A 21,606-nucleotide genomic window follows, 5' to 3' on the forward strand; every position below is an offset into this window, starting at 1 on the left:
CAGAGTCTGGAGGAAGAGTGGAGAGGCCACAATCTAAGCTGCTTGAGGTCTAGTGTGAAGTTTCCACAATCAGTGATGGTTTGGGGAGCCATGTCATCTGCTGGTGTAGATCCACTGTGTTTTATAAAGACCAAAGTCAGCACAGCCGTCTACCAGGAAATTTTAGAGCACTTCATGCTTCCCTCTGCCAACAAGCTTTTTGGAGATGGAAATGTCATTCTCCAGCAGGACTTGGCACCTGTCCACACTGCCAAAGGTACCATTACGTGGTTTACAAACAACAGTATCCCTGTGCTTGATTGGCCAGAAAACTCGCCTGACCTTAACCCCATAGAGAATCTATGGGGTATTGTCAAGAGGAAGATGAAAGACACCAGACCCAACAATGCAGACGAGCTGTAGGCTGCTATCAAAGCAACTTGGGCTTCCATAACACCTCAGCAGTGCCACAGGCTGATCGCCTCCATGCCACGCCGCATTGATGTAGTAATTGATACAAAAGGAGCCCCGACCAAGTATTGAGGGCATTTACTGAACATACATTTCAGTAGGACAACATTTCGGATTTTAAAAACATTTTTCAAGCTGTTATAAAGTATTCGAATTTACTGAGATAATGACTTTTGTGTTTTCATTGGCTGCAAGCCATAATCATGCATGCAGAGGGGTTGTGAGACCCCCCTGTACCCGAGAGAAACATTCATTGGTGGCCAGTGTGATCCCTCCTGTGATCCAGAGCTGTCTGTGTGGTGCCTCTGCTCCTGTCTTCTGATCTCCTCTGCTGAGATCTGTCCTGCGATCTCCTGCCTCCTGTGCTGCTGGCTGATGTGTGTCACATCTGTGATCATAGCAGCAGCAGTTCCCCATTCCCAGTTCGTTTTTTTTACATCTATTTTTCTTTTAATTTTTTTTCTTCTAAGTGTTTCTTTTCAATTTCAACTTTTTACCTTTTTTCTTTTTTTTTTCTCTTTTTTTCTAATTTTTATAATAAATAGTACCCTTTTACACAAGCCCCACACAATACACTTGTAAAAGCACCACTTACACACACATATCCATTGTTTTGAAAAATAAAAATGGCCTATTCGTCAGGAAGACACTATTCATCAGAGGAGGCATACGCTTTCCTTGCCTCCGACACGGATTCAGGCAGTGAGGAAGATCCCACGTTCCTCTATTCCTCCTCCTTCTCATCTAGTGAGGAAGGACCCCCAGTAAGGCATCCTAGGACCCAGGCACCAGCAATCAATCCCATATGGACTTCACCTCCCGAAAATTATCAGCCTGTAATTCCGGATTTTATTTGCAACTCCGGAATCCAATTTGATGTTACAGGCCTCACTGAAATTGATTTCTTCAAGTACTTTTTCAGCGAGGAAATAATAAATGTTATGGTGGCCCAGACAAACTTGTATGCCCATCAAATTTTCACCCAAAATCCAACATCATCATACGCCAGATGGACCCCTATAAATGCAGCAGAGATGATGACATTTTGGGGCATTGTGTTGCATATGGGCATAATCAAAAAAACAGAGCTTTGGCAATACTGGATTACTAATATTCTCTACAGCACACAGGTATTCCGTATGGCAATGACAAGGACACGATTTGAAGCGATAAAAAAAATTATGCATTAAAGTGATAATGAGCAGTGTCCTCCCCGAGACAATCCTAACTTTGATCGTCTATATAAAATTCGGCCAGTAGTTGACCACTTCAGCAGAAAATTTGCTGAGGCGTACAACCCCCAAAAGGACATCGCTACAGATGAATCCCTGGTTCATTTTAAAGGGAGGCTAAAATTCTGATAATCCTTGCCCAGTAAGAGGGCCAGGTACAAAATAAAACTGTACAAGCTGTGCAGATTTAGGGTCTACGAAGGGAAGGACACCCAGATTGCCCCCCTGTCCTGGGGATGAGTGGGGAAATGCTGCATCCACTGCTGGATAAGGGTTATCACCTCTACATTGATAAGTTTTGCATCAGCTTCCCGCTCTGCAAGACCCTCTCTGCCAGAGGTACAATCGCATGCGGCACAGTGCTAAAAAAAAACAGAGAGGCCTCCCTAAGCCTTTAATTGGGCAACTGCTGAGAAAGGGCGAAAGCAGAGTCCAATGCATCGACAACATTCTAGTGGTCAAGTATAAGGACAAAAGGGATGTCCTTATCTTGACCAGTATACACCGTGACAACAGCTCACTTGTCCATGGTACCACAACACAAGTCCAATCCAGATTGTATCTTGGATTATAATAAGTACATGGGGGGTGTAGATCGCTCAGATCAGGTCCTCAAACCATATAGTGCCATGCGAAAACCTAAAGTATGGTACAAAAAATTGGCCGTGCACATTGTACAGATGGCAATGTAAAATGCTTTCGTGCTGTTTCGATCTGCAGGCAATACCGGGATACCTTCTTTCAGTTTCAGAAGGAAGTCATCAAGGCCCTAATGTTTGGCACTCAGGAAGGTGAGGGTCCCAGTACCTCTGAAACTGATAGTGCCCATATCTTCCCAGGTAAACATTTTCCTGGAGAGGTTCCCCAAACAGCGAAGAAGGGAAGAACATGAAAACCGTTCAGAGTATGCTCCGAAAGGACACAATTTACCAATGTGAAACCTGCCCCGAGGAACCTGGTCTTTGAATTAAGAATTGCTTCAAAGCGTACCACATGTCAACAAATTATAAAATTTGTTTTTACCCTGTTGACACAACATACTTTTATAAACTGATGTATTCCATACAATTTACACACAAAATCACAAATTATAATGGAAGTTTATAGTATTTAAACAATTTCACCGAAAAAATATACCTAAAATTTGTTTATTGGGATCATTAAAAGTTCAAATGTAACTGACCCTCAAAAAAACAAACAAAAAACACCAAAAATAGTTAAAAAGACTGTAAAGTATTCTCAGCCCAAAAAGATGCCATAAGCTGACCCCTAATTTGTCCTTACATCACAGCGGAGGTTGGCACCCTCGTGAACGCAAATGGCGCCCCCGCTCCTCGTCGGCTCACCTTCAAGGACCCTATAAGTCCCTGATTAGGTGAGAGTGATGGGAGTCAATTATCAGTGTAAGGGGACGAAAGAGGGTAATCACCATTCAATCCCAAGACAAATGGGCCACCACCAGGTGTATTTTTTTGGAGAAACCATTTACACATACCACCACATTATGAATTCTTACACCAGTAAAACCAAAAGCATTATAATCTAATATATAATCTACTTATCCAGTCCGTCTGTCCGTCCAGGAAATCCCGCGTCGCTGATTGGTCCGGCCGCGGCCAAGAAGTACCCCGACTGGCAGCCTAGGCGGCGCCGCTCCCCGATCCTCCCTTCACACTTGCCTTCGGGAGATCGCAGCGGAAGTACCCGCACAGGCAGCGCCGCTCCCCGGTCCTCACTAACACGGTTCGCTGATTGGTCCCGGCCGCGACCAATCAGCGATATTGGCGCAAAATTTAAAACACCGCTTCTCTGATTGGTCGCGGCCAGCCGCCCACGACAAATCAGCGACTGGCGCAGCCCGGCCGCGTATTGGCGCCGGATTTGAAACACGCAGGCCACCGTCGGGAGATCAGCGGCGACGCAGCCGGGAGATGACCGGTGTTAGCCGGTCATCTCCCGGCTGCTCGCAGCAGAAGTACCCCGACCGGCGGCCTCGCTCCCCGGTCCTCCCTTCACACTTGCCGTCGGGAGATCAGCGGCCCTAGCCGCTGATCTCCCGACAGTAGCCGCATGGAGGTCAGCGGCGATGCAGCCGGGAGATGACCAGCGCTAGCCAGTCATCTCCCGGCTGCTCGCAGCGGAAGTACCCGCACAGGCAGCACCCTTCCCCGGTCCTCACTAACACGGTTCACTGATTGGTTGCGGCCGCCAAAGTAGTGCACAACCCATTTAAACACTGCTTTGCTGATTAGTTGCGCCCTGTCGGCCGCATACATATTCTAGAATACCCGATGCGTTAGAATCGGGCCACCATCTAGTCAGTACTATAAAACTGTGCCTCTAGATAAATTCCTTTTCGCTTTGATGCGGGCTCCGGCGCTGAGCCCGCATCTTTTCTGATCTGATCAGCTGTCATGTGCCCCTAACAGCCGCGGGTGGAATCGCGATCCTGTTAACTAGGTAAATGCTGCTGTCAATCTCTGACCGGCATTTAACTTGTGCAAACCGGATGCGCGTCACTAGCTCCACCCATCTGTGCTCCTGTCACATGATCATGAGGTGCCGATGGGTTGTCTTGACAATCCAGGGTCTGTGGCCGGCGCTTATAGCAGAGGGCTGAAACCCGAGATGTTTTGGAGGTTTAAGATCAAGAGGGAAGATGGTATTCCCCATTCATGATGTATAGGATTTCATTCTGGATGAATGGGAGTCCCCGGAAAGACGGCTGAATATTCAAGATCTGAAGGAGCGTTTCCCATTGGATGAGAACATGGTAAAATGCTGGACAGAAATTCCTAAAGTGGATATCCAGGTGGCTAAAGTAGCCAAGAAGACTACTTTACCCTTTGAAGACTCCTCCCAACTTAAGGATCCGCTAGACCGCAAAATGGATAGCCTGTTAAGGAAGTCTTGGGAGACATCAGCGGCTGCATTGAGAACAAATATCGCATCCACCTGCATCACGAGAGCCATGTCCCATTGGTTACAACATATTGGGGAGGTACTCTTAGAGAAGATCTTGCAGGCCTCATTGCCTTCTACAGAAGTCAACAGAATTCCTAGCGGACGCCTCCGCAGAATCCGTTCGGATAGCAGCAAGGGCTTCGGTTCTCTCAAATACCACGAGAAGAGCTCTTAGGTCGAAGATGTGGAGCGGGGATATTACATCCAAGTCCACGTTGTGCTTTATACCCTTCAGAGGAGAATTCGTGTTTGGCCCAGCTCTGGATGATATATTAGAGAAAGCAGCGGATAAAAAGAAGAGTCTTCCTGAATCAAAAACTTTGAAAAGAAGACCATTTTGTCTTAAACAAAGTCAAAACCCTCATTACAGAGGAAGAGGTAAAACAGGTCGTTGGAGCTACCCAAAGGGGAAAAAATATTTTTCAAAGCCAACGTACTGAGAGACAATGACACCTAACAAATAAGGGGTAGAATTTTGTGGTTTCTCTCCCAGTGGCAGAAGGTAACATCAGATCAAAAAATTCTGGACTCAGGATGGGAACAAAAATGAAGTTCTCCTCCTTTCCCCCACAAAAGCTGGAAGTAGCATACTTTCCATCGGTTGAAGTTACAAAAGGCCATAGTGTCAGAGCTCCAGGATCTGCTAACATTAGGATTTATCTCTCCTGCTCCAAAAGCAGAACTGGGCAAGGACTATTATTCCCATTTTTTTCTCATAAAAAAAACAAACGGGACCTACCGTGTGATTATAAATCTGAAACGTCTAAATCAGCACATATTGTACAGAAGATTAAAAATGGAGCCTGTAAAATCTGCAATCCCATTATTCAGCAAAGACTTAGTCATGGCCACTATCGATCAATGAGATGCATATTACCAAGTACCCATTCAGTCCAGGTTATCAGAGATATCTGTCACTCTCGATCTAAAAATATGCCACTTCCAGTTCAGGGTTCTTCCCTTCCGGATTTCCTCAGCTCATCGAACTTTCACAAAAATAATAGCAGGTTCTTCAGAATTTCATTCTTTCTTGCTGGGACAAAGTTCCAGGTTCATTCAGCTGAAGAATCTGTTTACCCCATCATGTAAAAATATCACTCGACTGGTGACTCAACCAAGAAAATCTGGCAAAGGGAGTATCCTGGTTTCAATATCCTCTCTCTTTCGTGACAACAGCAAAAGAGGTTTGGGAGCGGTTATATCTCAGCCATCTTCCAATGAGTCTGGCCAAAAGACATGGATGGCCAGTCCTCAAATTTCATTGTATTAAGAGCCGTAGAAGAAGCCATCAGAGTAGCAAGATCTGTAATACAGGGAACCCATGTCACAATTTATTCAGACAATGACCACAGTAGCTCACCTATGTCATCAAGGGAGGTTAAAAATTTGGGAATCTGCGAAGTCCTCCTGGACCAAAAGGGGTAATGCATCCATCAAGCAGAGCTGCTACCTGGTCCTCAGTCCATGCCTTCACTAAATACTATAGATTCGATCTAATGTCTAGAAATGATGTAGCCTTTGGCAGGAAAGTCCTCCAGGCTATTGTCCCTCTCTAGCATTATTCTTTGGTTTTTTTCTGCGGTGCTGTCGTCGAGGGGATTAGAGAAAATAGAATTTCACTTACCAGTAATTCGGTTTCTAAGTCCCTCCACGACAGCACGGGTATCCCCCCCCCCCCCTTACCCCCCAATTTTTGTTATTCCTTGGTGTTGATAAATAGTTCAAGCATTCATACTGTGTGGACTTTGGAAAAACACTGAGGATGGAGGGAGGGAGAGGGCAATTTAAGCTACTTGTTTTTCCTTTCCCTAATTAGGATGGGGAGGCAACCTCCTGTGGTGCTGTCGTGGAGGGTCTTAGAAACCGAATTACCCGTAAGTGTAATTCTATTTTTTGGGGATTTTTTTCCCATTTTCCAGTACATTATATGGTAAAATTAATGGTATTGTTCAAATGTACAAACTCGTTCCGCAAAAAACAAGCCCTCACACTGCCATATTGACGGAAAAATAAAAAAAAGTTATGGCTTTGGGAAAAAGGGAAAGTGGCCTGGAGGTGAAGGGGTTAATGTCCTCATGCTACCAGTTAGTGATAAGGACACTTGTAAAACTAGACAGAATCGCACAAAGGATAAGTAGAGAGAAAATGTATCTAACAATCATCTACAGTCCCTTTTTGGGGGTTGTCCTGCGGTTGCCTCTCCAGTGTGCCTGTTGTCATTTTCATCTGCATTAAAGCAGGTATAATTGATCGCTTGTGCTCCTGAACTGGACAAATTGATGCCCCTAAAATTGAATCAACTTCCTGTGTACTCTGAAGTTCAAGAATTCTCAGCATCTTCTGTGCTCTCCTCTTGTTTTTTTCTAGCAGTGTATCATTGACTTTAGAGTGAATCCATGTGTATGTGCCATATGTGTCTGAATTGGAAATATGCCTTTGATACTCCACACTTTCATACTGGTTTGTCCTCTTGTAACAGTCAATGGGCAGCCTTCCATAACTCTTTCTTTTGTACTATAGGCATATTGCCGCCTTAGATCCGAACTGGGATAAAGGACAAAGGTGCTGTCAGATAACATTGATTTCAATTTCCAAGTTTGTCCAGTCATCTGAAAAGAGGCACCTCAGCTATTCTCTGCATGAAAAAAAAATAAATGTAATTCATTTCTGAAATACTGAATGCTTTCATTTTTGTGTTTTTCTAGGTGCACTGGGAGACATATCCAGTTCTTTATCAGCACCTCTGTCGACTATAAATAGCAAAATCTCAGTGGACCTTGGAGAATCATGCCTGATTTACTTTAAAAGTGCCCTAGAAGTCCCTAGGCTTTACAGAAGGACAAACAAAGTTAGTCTCTTGACTTCCAAAATTTACCATTAAGTGAACTATTAAGTCTAATCTGTATATTTTGTTTGGGACTTATCTAGATTAATTTAAATGTTGACTGAAGAGAACACGATGCAGTTGAAATCAATTTTATGGTACATTAACAAGACCAGAAAAGTAACAGATGATCTGATATTTATATTTTATTCCGAAGACATGCCTTCCATTAGGGCGGCTCCCCACTCATCATAAACTGATGACTGGAGATACAGTTGCATCTCACTAAATTACAATATCATCAAAAAGTTACTTTATTTCAGTTCTGCAATACAAAAAGTGAAACTCATATATTATATAGAGTCATTACAGAGTGATCTATCTCAAGTGTTTATTTCTGTTAATGTTGATGATTATGGCTTACAGCCAATGAAAACACAAAAGTCATTATCTCAGTAAATTAGAATACTTTATAACAACCGCTTGAAAAATGTTTTTAAAATCTGACATATTGGCCTACTGAAGGGGGCTCCTTTTGCATCAATTACTACATCAATGCGGCGTGGCATGGAGGCGATCAGCCTGTGGCACTGCTGAGGTGTTATGGAAGCCCAGGTTGCTTTGATAGCAGCCTTCAGCTTTTCTGCATTGTTGGGTCTGCTGTCTCTCATCTTCCTCTTTCTCTAGATTCTCTATGGTGTAAAGGTCAGGCGAGTTGCTGGCCAATCAAGCACAGTGATACTGTTGTTTTTAAACCAGGTATTGGTACTTTTGGCAGTGTGGACAGGTGCCAAGTCCTGCTGCAGAATGACATTTCCATATCCAAAAAGCTTGTCGGCAGAGGGAAGCATTAAGTGCTCTAAAATTTCCTGGTTGACGGCTGCGTAGACTTTGGTCTTGATAAAATACAGTGGACCTACACCAGCAGATGACATGGCTCCCCAAACCATCACTGATTGTGGAAACATCACACTAGACCTCAAGCAGCTTGGATTGTGTGCCTCTCCACTCTTCCTCCAGACTCTGGGACCTTGATTTCCAAATGAAAATTGGAACTCTGGAACCTTATGGAGTGTGTCAGTGACTGCCTTCTGGACATCTTTCAAGTCAGCAGTCTTCCCCATGATTGTGAAGCCTACTGAAACAGACTAAGGGACCTTTTTAAACGCTTAGGAAGCCTTTGCAGGTGTTTTTTGTAAATCATTCTAATTTACTGAGATAATGACTTTTGTGTTTTCATTGGCTGTAAGCCATAATCATCAACATTAACAGAAATAAACACTTGAGATAGATCACTCTGTTTGTAATGACTCTATATATTGAGTATCACTTTTTGTATTGAAGAACTGAAATAAATTAACTTTTTGATGATATTCTAATTTAGTGAGATGAACCTGTATGAAATCACTATATTTACACTGCCACATTTTAGTTTCTAAAATGAAAACTGTGCTTTAATTGGTTGCTATGGACATTAAAAAGGTTGTGCTACCATAAAGAATACGTTAAACTAAGCAGAAAACATGGAAACAAATGGTTTTGTAATTTACCGTTATTAAAAATTATAATCCATTCACAAAATAACCCCTTGTGCCCCGTGGCGTTATTCAATTTCGTCCTCCCAATGGCCGATCATCTGGCCGAGCATACGCAGCAACTGTCATCAGAAGAGTCTCCACGCCCCCCAGTGTGCACAACTTATTCTCCCTGCACTAACATGTGTCTGACAGCGAGGGCAGGGCACAGATTGCTGAGAAGCACGGGAAGTGTCTTAGTGATTCTTCCCCCCTGCGCTCATACAGGTCTGATATCTGTATGAGATCGTTCTGCTTCATAAGCACACGGTCAGAGCTGTGTGAGCGTGATTGCAGACAGATGCTTTCTGCGCTCACACAGCACTCTGCTTAGTTAAATGTATTCTTTATGGTGGCACAACCCCTTTAAAGAGGTTGTCCAGTCAAAAGTGAAAAGTCTGCAGTCACTCTGTGTGACAGCAGACCTATGAATCCCCCCAGCGCAGGCTCGCCGGTATGAGACCCGGTAACGGGAGGGTATGTGTGTGTTATATATACCCTCGGCCAGTTGGTGTGGCCTCGTTCTCCATACACTTGTATTGAGCGAGGCTGCGCCTTCTAGTCAGACGCGCCCACTGGCCGACTATGTCACTAGACAGTGCGTGGCCGTCTCCATACCAGTGTATGGAGCGAGGTGGTGCTGAATGGCCCAGGGTATGTATAACGTATATACATAGCCTTAGGTCCCAGGTCTCATACCGGCGAATCCCCGCAGGACACAGTGCCTGCGCTGGGGGGGGAGTCATAAGTCTTCAGTCACACAGAGTGACTGCAGACTTAGCCTTTTAAGGCTGCGTGCCCACTATGCGTTTTTCAAGCGTTTTTGCTGCGGAATTTCTGCAGCAAAAATGCTTAAAAAAGCTTGGTAATACGTGCCCCATGGTCCCCAATGATAATCCGCATGTGCTGTGCACATGCTGCGGAAATTTCCTCGGATTATCATTGCGGAAAAATACGCTGCATGTCCATTAATTTTGCGGACACACAGCGTAATCACCGCCATTGACTTGCATTGAATCGCATATTATCCGTGTCAGTACATTTGCACACACGGATAATATGCTTTTCTATGTGCGGATGGTACCCGGGTCTGGAGAAGAGGAGACTCTCATCCAGACTCGGGTACCATAGAACTTGTTAAAAAAAAAAAAAATTTAAATAAAAAATAAAGATTATACTTACCTTCCGATGGCCCCTGGTATTTTCTCCGCTCCGTCTGGTCTGTCGCGGTGGTGTGAAGGACCTGCCATGACGTCATTTAGTCATGTGACAGGTCACGCGACCACTGACGTCGGCGGTCGCGTGACCTGAAAAACTGCATAGCTTCATGGACGTTTTGAATGACTTAACGCACCTCAATGCACAGTTACTGTATGTTACAGGGGTCAAGAGCTCAGCATCCTGAGCATTGGGTGTCAGCTGTAATGGCCTGGATCAGGAAGAACTCCAGTGCTAGCCTTTCCCATTATTTCTGCAGATGCAGTAGTCAGTAGTGCAAACATTACCTAAGGCATTTGTTACCCTAGCAGCGCCCCTAAGATGTGATAATAGGTTCTATGGGTTGTCAAGGCCTCACCGTCTACCACTTGTATTTTATATTGAAGATTAATGGGCCAGATCCACTGAAAAATAAATTGACTGTGCAACTGTGTTTAAAAACCACTACAAATCCGAGTCTCCTTTTTAAAAACTAGTGCTCGTGGCCACATGGCAGGCTCAGTAGCCTACCATGTTTAGAGATGTTATATGGTTTGTGTGATGGAGAATTTTTCTTGCCTAAAAATGTTAAAAGGGGTTGACCACTTCATCTTTAGTTTAAACATTATGTTGGGATTGTTTTGTGGCACTTCCTAAGATATCAGTATTAGTAGTCCTCCTTTTTTAAGACACCACTTGCCTGATAGTGCAGTCTTCCTCGCAGATGGCACAGCTCTCCTATTCTCAAAATGACATTTGATGTAGAGCCACATGCTCAGATCTGCCTTTCAGCCTCCCTCTTGTAAAATACAGCTTTCCCATGTGAAGTGTTTTACAATTGGAGACAGCTGACTCACTGGTCACATGCCCCCTTCATCAAGTGTACCTGTGAGGAAGGCTGTGCCCTACCACCAATCGCAGCAGCTACAGCAGGATGTCCGCTGTATAACAGTGCCGGCACCTGCCATGAGCCCATGGCATGCTCCATCCATCCATCCACATCCATTATATAACTCGCATGCATGTCATTGTTGGAAAGGGGTTAAATATAGCCAGAACTTTGCACTGTCTAGTTTTGCAGCATAATTTTGGTAAGAAGTCCAGTGTGTGAATACCTTTTTATAAAATTTTCTGTTTGCAAAAATATTATCTGAGATTTAAAAGTTTAAAAAATAAAGGTTAAAAGTCACACAAAGTTGCAAACTTTTCACCAAGACTGTAAATTTTAGTGATCACATATCACCATGGATGTAAAATATTCAGAGGGAGTTTTATTGCACCTTTTTTTCTTCTGGTAGATGTCATTTAAGTGAAAACAGTATTTTGTGAGAAATGTACATTGTTGTTTGCAGGAGGTGCCCACGAAAGCTTCCTCCTACGTGGACAATGCTCTCAAGCCGCTGTTCCAACTTCAGCACGAGTATGGGAACAAAGTAAAAATAGCAACTAGACAAGGATGGCTGAAAGGAACCCTCTCTGAATGCACACACAAGTGAGTGGACTTGCCTTACAAATATTTTGTATAGAAGAAGTTTTGACCAAATGATTGGAAGCTAGTGTGCCTTGTGAGATTCTATGCAAGGCTTGCATTTCATGTGGATGGATGTTCTTGTATCTTCAAGTTGTCTAATACAGGGATACTCAACTGTTCCTTTCCCATGTTAATGATAGGGCAGGGGAGCTATACCTGCTCATATAAAACAGGAGACTTGTTTGAAACTCCTTTTTTTCACTATTGACCAGTCAGCTAGTAGCAAACTAGGGCTATTTGTAAAATGGGGATGTGCTACAACAATATGCATTTTGATTAGGGACTGAACAGTTTTGGTAATGATTGTTCAGTAGCCTTAAAGTTTGTATTGCCATCTGTGATGAGAGTTTAAAGGGATACTCCGGGGAGATAAGTATTCACATCAACATAACTTCAAAAACTCACATCCATGTTAGTGTTTTGATTTGTCACAGTATCCAGCATGTGCTATTTAAACCTATTCACTGTAACGGAGACACAGCTCCTAAGTTCTTCCCCTTCCTTCTGGGATACTACTGGCTTTTTATACAAGCCAACCTCCTGATAACGCCTCCTCCATGTAATCATAGATCAGGGGGCATAGTTTTATAATTTCTTATCATGTTCACCAGCCTCTTGACCAAAGCCTGGTGTGTTGTTTGCAAGTATGTATCATTTGTGCTCTGCCTGGGTGACTCTACATGAGACCTTTGCCTGCTTTTTCACAGCCTATGTACTTTACTCGGCATTTCACAGATGAGCTGTACAGCTCAAGCTGTATCTTTCCTTTAGTCAACCCCCCCACCCTCCTCCACTTCCCTTTCACCAGCACTGTTCTCACTCTCCACTCTTCCTTGGTAGTTCCCTGACTCCTGTAAACAGCTTTTATCACTCCTTATTGACACATAAAAGTATCAGGACACCGCTCCATCGCTGCCACAGCCACAGCACCCTCCTGCCACAGCACCCTCCGCTCATACAGCCACAGCCCCCTCCGCTCATACAGCCACAGCCCCCCCCTGCTCATACAGCCACAGCCCCCCCTGCTCATACAGCCACAGCCCCCCCTGCTCATACCGCCACAGCCCCCCCTACTCATACAGCCACAGCCCCCCTCCTGCTCATACAGCCACAGCCCCCCTCCTGCTCATACAGCCACAGCCCCCCTCCTGCTCATACAGCCACAGCCCCCCTCCTGCTCATACAGCCACAGCCCCCCTCCTGCTCATACAGCCACAGCCCCCCTCCTGCTCATACAGCCACAGCCCCCCTCCTGCTCATACAGCCACAGCCCCCCTGCTCATACATCCACAGCCCCCCCTGCTCATACATCCACAGCCCCCCCCTGCTCATACAGCCACAGCCCCCCCTGCTCATACAGCCACAGCCCTCCCTGCTCATACAGCCACAGCCCCCCCTGCTCATACAGCCACAGCCCCCCCTGCTCATACAGCCACAGCCCCCCCCTGCTCATACAGCCACAGCCCCCCCGCTCATACAGCCACAGCCCCCCCTGCTCATACAGCCACAGCCCCCCCTGCTCATACAGCCACAGCCCCCCCTGCTCATACAGCCACAGCCCCCCCTGCTCATACAGCCACAGCCCCCCTGCTCATACAGCCACAGCCCCCCCTGCTCATACAGCCACAGCCCCCCCTGCTCATACAGCCACAGCCCCCCCCTGCTCATACAGCCACAGCCCCCCCCTGCTCATACAGCCACAGCCCCCCCCCTGCTCATACAGCCACAGCCCCCCCCTGCTCATACAGCCACAGCCCCCCCTGCTCATACAGCCACAGCCCCCCCCTGCTCATACAGCCACAGCCCCCCCTGCTCATACAGCCACAGCTTCCCCCTGCTCATACAGCCACAGCCCCCCCTGCTCATACAGCCACAGCCCCCCCTGCTCATACAGCCACAGCCCCCCCCTGCTCATACAGCCACAGCCCCCCCCTGCTCATACAGCCACAGCCCCCCCCTGCTCATACAGCCACAGCCCCCCCCGCTCATACAGTCACAGCCCCCTCCTGCTGCCACAGCCCCCTCCTGCCTCAGCTGCCAGAGCCCCGGCCGCCTCAGCAGCCCCCAGCCAGTGTGACCCCGCTCCCTGCCTATTGTGGGTCCAGAATAAGAGGCAAGCAAGTTTTTTTTTTCACTATTTTTCACCTCTAAAACCTGGGTGCGTCTTATGGTCCGGTGCGTCTTATAGTCCGAAAAATACGGTAGATTAGGGACAGTAGTATACTGTAGTAATCATCGTCTCCTACGGTATTTTTTACTGAATTGATTAGTTAATAAAGAGTGAAAATATACCATAATAATCGTCATCTACAACGGTATTTTTTTACTGAATTGAGTTATCCTCAGTGCAGAAAAAAAACATCAGCCATTGAGTGCTGATCACTGACGGACATCTGTCAACGGCCTTCAGTTGTTACTTTTTTTTTTTTGAGTGAAAAAAGAATTTAAAAAATTTAGATTCTCTTTTGGGTGATGTTTAAGTGTGCCATCCTCCGATAGAGCTTTATTAATCCTGTTTTGTATCCTCTTTTTCTTAATGCGGTTCATCATAAATTTAGTCGGTTTGTTCAAGGATGCATAAACTTTAAATTGTGAGTTCTTGACTAAAGATTCGAAGGGGGCAAATAATTCTTTTTTGAGTTCTACTTTTAGATTATTAATTTCTTGGCCAGTTTTTTGAGAGGGTGGGTAAGTGTTGGTTTGGATCTCCTCCTTAAATCTAATTAGGGCTTGGAGTTCTATAATTTTAGCCCTATTCTTCTTTTTGATGGAGGATGACAGTTTCAGCAATGTCCCTCTGAGGACTGCCTTATGAGCATTCCAGAGAGTAAATGGTTTCATCTTCATTTTCAATGAAGTATTGTTTTAAATTTTCCTCAATTATAGATCTATACTCTGGTGAATAGAGGAGGGACGGGTTGCATTTCCAGAGAAAGCTATTAGTGAGGGGTGGGCCTAACTTAATTTCTCCCAGCAAAGGGGAGTGGTCAGAGATAGTTTTTGGGAGAATTTCAATTTTTTCAGTTTTTGAGATGGAAAAGACATCAGTTAGAATAAGGTCTATTCTAGACGCAGTCTGGTGGACGTCTGAAAAAAACGTGTACTCTTTTGAGGTAGTGTTGATGCACCTAAATGCGTCAAACAGCTCGTTTTTTTATTAGCCACGGGTTTAGGGAAGCGGATAGACATCTTCTGGGGGATGAGGAGTCCATATGACCATCAGGAACCATATTGAAATCACCCAGAATAAACAGTTCTCCCTTCTTGATTTTGGAAATCTTTTTCATCACCTTGTTAAGAAAGCTGATTTGTCTTTTGTTGGGGGCATAGACGTTTACAATTGTACAGATCTTGTTATTGACACTACAAACAAGAATATGATATCTGCCATTTGGGTCAGAAACCCCTTCTTCAAGTTTAAAGGGGACGGTATTTTTGATTATAGTGGTGACCCCCGCTTTTTTTTTATTCTTGTTTGTAGACTCAAAAATGTTAGTAAAGGTTTTATGGCCGAATTTGGGGTGATTGGATTCAGAGAATTTTGTCTCTTGTAGACAGATAATGTCCGCTTTTTGGGAGTTAATTTCTTTCCAGAGGGAGAATCTTTTATTCGGGCTATTTAGTCCCTTAACATTATATGATGATATTTTAATACTCATGTTGGAGAATGCTTATACTCAGTTGGGAAAGGTAGAAAGATTTAGGCGTTGGAATCAGGTAGTATGTTAAAGCTTTTTAGATGACTACACAGGTGACTTATTATAAATGTGTCATAAAATGTGTGAACAGATCACAATGCAAACAACAAACGAGAACAATAATACAATTTTTAGATTGTACTTGATAAGCGAAGTGAATATTTGTATAATAAAGCCACGACTTCTAGACAAACCTCCAGGGGATACCTACTAGTCCGTAGGGTTTATTTCTGGGGTAAAAAGTTCGTGAAGTAGTCCGATGTAGAACAACCAAGTTGCTCCAGGGAATACCTACTAGTCCGTAGGGTTTTTTTCGGGGGAAAAAGTTCGTGGAATTGTCCGATGCAAAGCAACCAAGTTGCTAAAAGAGAAAATCCCAGAATGAAGAAGTCCAGTTAGGATTCCTTACAAATAGTAAATATAATATGACAAAATACATATTAAATATATGTTGAAAAGTTATGTAGTTATAACACGACGTTAGGTCCTTCAAAAACAGGGAAGGAAAACGCTGCTTTAATGGAATAAGCAAATTTTTAGTAAAGGTAAAGGTAAGCCGGAAGTTCAGCGATTGTCCCTCTGGAGGAGAGGAGGATCTTTAAATGAGGAGTCATCCTTCAGAGAGGCTATAAATTTGCAACCTTCCTCTGGGAAGAAAAGAACGATGGTTTTCCCTTTGTGGAAAACTAGAAGTTTTAGTGGGAAGCCCCATCTGTATGGCACTCCTGATTCTCTCAGGTAGGTCGTAGTGTCTCTGAAAGATTTTCTGGCATCAATTGTTTCCTTGGACAGGTCAGTGTAAATTCTTAAGTTATTATATGGTTCAGGAAAGGTTTTTTCTACCTTGATGAAGTTTTGTATTTTCTCTTTTGTTTGGTAAAAATGGATTCGAAGAATTGTATCCCTTGAGGTATCCGCTGAAACTGAGTTGGGACGGGGTAGCCTGTGGATCCTATCTATGGTGAGTTCTTGGTTTGATAATGTGGGTATAGCTTTTTTGAACACTGATTTGGCGTAGTCTGAGAGACCATGTGGTGGGACTGACTCCGGGATACTGCGTATCTTGAGGTTGTTTCTGCGGTTACGATCTTCTAAATCCGCCAATTTTGCTCTGAGCTTGTTGATTTCTGCTTGGGTATTAAATTGATCATTTGTTGTTTTGTCAGATTTGGCTTCTACTAAAGTAAGTCTTTTTTCGTAGTCCTCCAGCCTCTTGTTAAAGACTTGGAAAGTGGAGTTTATACCTTGTGGTTTGTTTGTCCAAAGTAATTTTCATATTTTCGTTGATAACTTTGGCTAACTCCAGCATGTAGGTTTCAGTGTTGTTTGTGGGTGGAGGAAACTCTTTGAAGGTACATGAGTTGTGAGAAGTTTTTTCAAAATCTTGTGTCCGTGCTCTGTTTTCTGTTTGCTCTTTTCAGGGCTAAAATTTGGGGATGAGTCTGTGTAATCAGAGTCTGAGTCAGTTTCAGCATGTTCCTGATAAACTGTGCCTTTGTGACCCCAACTTTCTGGTTTCGGTCTCTTGTGAGAGATGGATGTGTCCATTCCCTCAAAATTCAATTTATTAGCTGTAGTTGAAGGAGGGTGATCCTTGATTGGATCTATTGGTGGGGTCGAGTTAGAGGAAGGAGGATTTTGGGATGAAGTTTGTGTGGCTTCTTTTTGGTAGTTATTTTTGGAGGTTAGTTTTTCTTCTCTTTTGAGGGGAGACCTGGACTTGAGAGGGCTCCCCAGGCTTGGAGAATCCTCCAGGGGATTGCAATATGTATGGTATTGAGGATTTTTCTCATTTGAATTTTTGGACTTGTTTGATGAGGTAGAAGATCTGGTACATGCGGAAATATTTTTCTTAGTGAAGCTCATGGTTGACGATGTCAGCTAGGGCGTGCTTTGATAATTTTCCAGTCAGGGTTTGGCTGGGACTTCAGTGGTATAGAACTGCGGTGCCAAGTTTGAGGAGGTCACAACTGTGTCGTACAGTTTATGTCAGAGAGTCTATACGCAGCTGTGTCCTGTGTTCAGAGTTGATAGTAGTTGGAAGTAGTGCAACAGATGCAGTGAGGCCCTGCACTTAGTGCTGATAGTGATCAAGTGTGACACTGAGTCTTTTGAGGGACGCAGCTGCAACCCGCAGGTGCGTTGTGTCACAGGACGCAGTTGAGTTTTGCGATCGCAGTGTCCAGCAATCCGATGTAACACTATAAATGTTTGGGAGGACGCAGTTGCTGCACGCAGATGCGATGTGTCACAGGACGCAGTAGAGTTTTGCGTTGACCACAGTCAGCGTTCAGGTATGACACTGTAAGCAATTAGGAAGACGCAACTGCGACTCATAGATAATGTCACTTTATGATATAGCACGCAGTTGTGATCTACAGTCCCGGCTGTCAGAGATTCCGTTTGCGTTGCGGAAGCGAGAACAGAAGTGTCTGAGTCACGTGTTCTGAGCCTGTTACAGCTCGCAGATATGTCTTAGTCTTAGGGCTGGACTGGGACGGTTCATGCACTACAGGTTTGCTTATTTTCACCCCCACGTTTGAGAAATACTATCATAAACTATATAATATTAACACAAATGATTCCATACCAAACCCTAACAAAGAACTCATCAACAAATTTCTTTCCTCAATTAATATACCAAAAGCCAGTAACCATGACTTAGAAACCCTATCATCCCCCTTTACAGAAAAAGAGGTCTTCGAGGCAATAACACAACTAAAAACCCATAAATCCCCAGGCCCCGACGGATTCACCAACGAATATTTGAAAACGTTCGAATCTATTCTTACCCCTCACCTCACCCAAGTATTCAATAAGGCAGCGTCTCAGGGCTCATTCCCAGACGAAATGCTGGAAGCCATAATCATACTTATACCCAAACCCAAAGGAAATCTGGAGGATGTCAAAAACTTCAGGCCCATCTCCCTTATAAACACCGACGTTAAACTATACTCCAAAGTGTTGGCAAATAGATTAAAATCTATATTACCTACCTTAATAAACAACGACCAAATTGGCTTTGTCGAAAAAAGACAGTCCACAGACGAAACGAGACGCCTCATTAATATTATCAAATTATTGAATTTATCCAAAACCCCATCAATTCTCCTGACGCTGAAAAAGCGTTCGACCGTCTCTACTGGCTATATTTAAAATTTGCACTAATGAAATTTGGTTTTGCCGAAAAAATTTTGTCGTCCATCCTCGCCTTATACTCTAACCCCTCTGCCAAAATATACGCCAACAACCATTTATCTAGCCCACTAAAAATAAATAACGGAACCAGGCAGGGTTGCCCCCTATCACCTCTTTTGTTTGCTTTGGCAATTGAACCCCTCGCATAGAAAATCAGGGAAAACGAAAATATCAAAGGTATACAGGCAGGCTCCCGACAATTTAAAATTAGTCTGTTTGCAGATGATATCCTCCTTACACTAGCCGACCCCCTCAATTCCGTCAAAGAGGTAACAAACACCCTGGAAAACTTCTCGGAAATATCGTATTTCAAAATAAACAACAAAAAATCAAAAATAATCCAAATCAACCTAAGCAACTGCCTAATAAATAAAATCAAAAAAGACTTTAACTACGATTGGGAAGAGGAGGAATTCACATACCTAGAAATCATCATCGCAAAAAATATAAACTCAATTATCACCAAAAATATGGTTTCAATTACAGAAGCAATAAATAAAGACTTACAATACTTTAACGACAAAGACCTATCGTGGCTAGGCAAGTCGCTAATCCTGAAAGCATTGGTTCTACCTAAAATCTTATACGTACTAAGAAACCTTCCCTTAATTATTCCCGCCCCATACATAAACAAGATGCAATGCCTTATCAATACATTCATTTGGAGCGGTAAAAAAGCGAGGACCCCGACAGCTTTGCTATATAAAAGCAAAGTTAACGGTGGCATTGGTCTCATCAATGTGAACGCTTACTATTTAGCAAATTTAATTAAAACCAATACTGGTTACATTCAAAACACCCTCCAACATGGATTGAATTGGAGACATTGCTCAATGGTAACCTTCTTCCCCAAAATCTACTCCTTAATAAACTTTTCAAGAAATCCCGGTATACTCCATCCCACCCTATCTTCCAAGCTGCTTTATTTGCTTGGGGAAAATTCATTACTCTCAATAGAAGCAAAAACAATTCAAATAACTCACTGAATTTTCCTCTTTCATATATCGCAGCAATCTACAATCACCCATTCCCCTCTCATTGGCCCATCATAGGTATAATCAAAATCAAAGACATTTTTAACGGTAGCAATTTTATTCCCTTTGCAGAACTAAAATCCAAATTTAAATTGACATCCGACGAGTTCTTCTACTACTCAATGACTAAGGACATGATTGGGATATATCTATCCAACAGGAAATCAATGTCTGAGGCCTCTATAAACTTCTTAATACAAACCACAACATCTTCTGGAGTCTGAAATATATCTACTCTAGTTTTAACAAAGACGCACTTTTAAAAAAAACTATATTCATGAAAAAATGGGAAGTAGACTTAAATACATCCTTCACAATGGAGATGTGGGAAAACGCCCTCTGCTCATCATATTCCTCCAACATTTGCATGGCGTTACATGAGGGATACTATAAAACGCTATCACGCTGGTACTATACCCCTTTAAGGCTCTCGCATATAGACTCCAACAATTCCCCTCTTTGTTGGAGAAACTGCGGGCAATACGGAGATCTGATCCACATTTTCTGGAATTGCCCCAAAATTAAAAAAAATTGGGCTCAGACGTCTAAGCTAATTAATAACCTAACCAACCAAGAAATCGCCCTTACACCCCAGAAGGCTCTCTTGTCCTTTAGAGTTGGAATCACTGACCTCATACACTAGATACCTTATCATTCACATTTGACTGGTAATAAAAAATTCAATCGCATACAACTGGAAGAAACCAGATCCCCCTCGTTTCTTCGAACTTCTAGGCAGAATCTCACTCCATAAATCGTACGAGTTCAGATATGCTTCCAGCATAAATGGCTCATCAAGAAACTTAAAAAAATGGTCATTATGGTCAAAAAATTCCCCGATTAAAGGGAAATCATAGACAGACATTCGTCATTCCCAAACCTTTCACACAGGTGTAACATGTTGTTCCAATGTGTCATTGCTAAGCGTATTCGCTTTTACTTGTTCTGTTTTGATTTATATTGCCTTGGATAAACAATGCTAATATAACGGACTACCCTTCTTCCCCATTCACAAATCCCCCCCCCCCCCCTTTTCCCCACTCCCATACGAACCATGTTAGAGTTCGTGTTTAAATGTTGATAAAATTCAATAAAAATATTGTGAAATAAAAAATTTAGATTAGGGACAGTAAAAATATACCGTAGTAATCGTCAACTACTACAGTATTTTTTACTGAATTTAGTTAGGGTTAGTTTCATCGCAGAAACAGATCACATCGGTGCGTGTTTCTCACAGCCGTCGAGCGCTGACGCTCATCAATGAACGGCCTCCAGTTGTTACTTCTTTTTTTTTTTTTTTTGAAAAAAGAAGAAAAAAAAATTGTTAGGGATAGTAAAAATATACCTTAGTAATCTTCGACTAAACATAATATTTTACTGAATTGAGTCAGGTTTAGTTGCGGGTGCTTAGTAATTTTGTTTTTTACGGACGTCCGTCTAGTAAGTTTATTTTTACATTTTTCTTTCTATATTCTTTTTTCTTCTCTTCTAAATAAAAAAAAATTACACCAAACACACACACCTCTGAATAAAATTTAGTATACACACACACAAATACCACATACATGAAAAAATGTTGTTTCGCTCATCCCAAACCCGTTATTTAGGGGAGGAGGAATACACTTTCCTTGCCTCCGACACGGACCGTGAAGGAGAGGATCCCACCTTCCTTTATTTTTCCGACTCCTCTTCCTCTAGTGATACTCATCTGCCACTCAGATGCCCTAGGAGAGAAACTGAATCAGCTCCCACAGTTATTAACCCTGTATGGACCTCACCTCCCAAAAATTATGAGCCACAAATTCCTGATTTTGTGGCGCAATCAGGAATTCAATTTGACATCACCGGCCTCCCAGAAATTGACTTTTTCAAAGTCTCTTTCTCCGAGGATTTTGTAAACTTAA

The 21,606-nt window shown here is 43.3% G+C and overlaps 1 protein-coding gene across 1 annotated transcript in view; it reads left to right on the plus strand.

Annotated features, from left to right (window-relative positions):
* Positions 1-21,606, plus strand: part of COG2 (component of oligomeric golgi complex 2) — a 128,720-nt gene that overhangs the window by 91,098 nt on the left and 16,016 nt on the right. Inside the window, exons 15-16 of the mRNA XM_073671438.1 lie at positions 7,352-7,494; positions 11,594-11,733. Of these exons, the coding sequence (XP_073527539.1) occupies positions 7,352-7,494; positions 11,594-11,733 (283 nt within the window). The remainder of the gene's footprint in view (positions 1-7,351; positions 7,495-11,593; positions 11,734-21,606) is intronic.

Source organism: Phyllobates terribilis, unplaced genomic scaffold (assembly GCF_046119375.1).
Source record: "Phyllobates terribilis strain yellow unplaced genomic scaffold, ASM4611937v1 Scaffold_3__8_contigs__length_932513732, whole genome shotgun sequence".
NCBI classification, from domain to species: Eukaryota; Metazoa; Chordata; class Amphibia; order Anura; family Dendrobatidae; genus Phyllobates; species Phyllobates terribilis.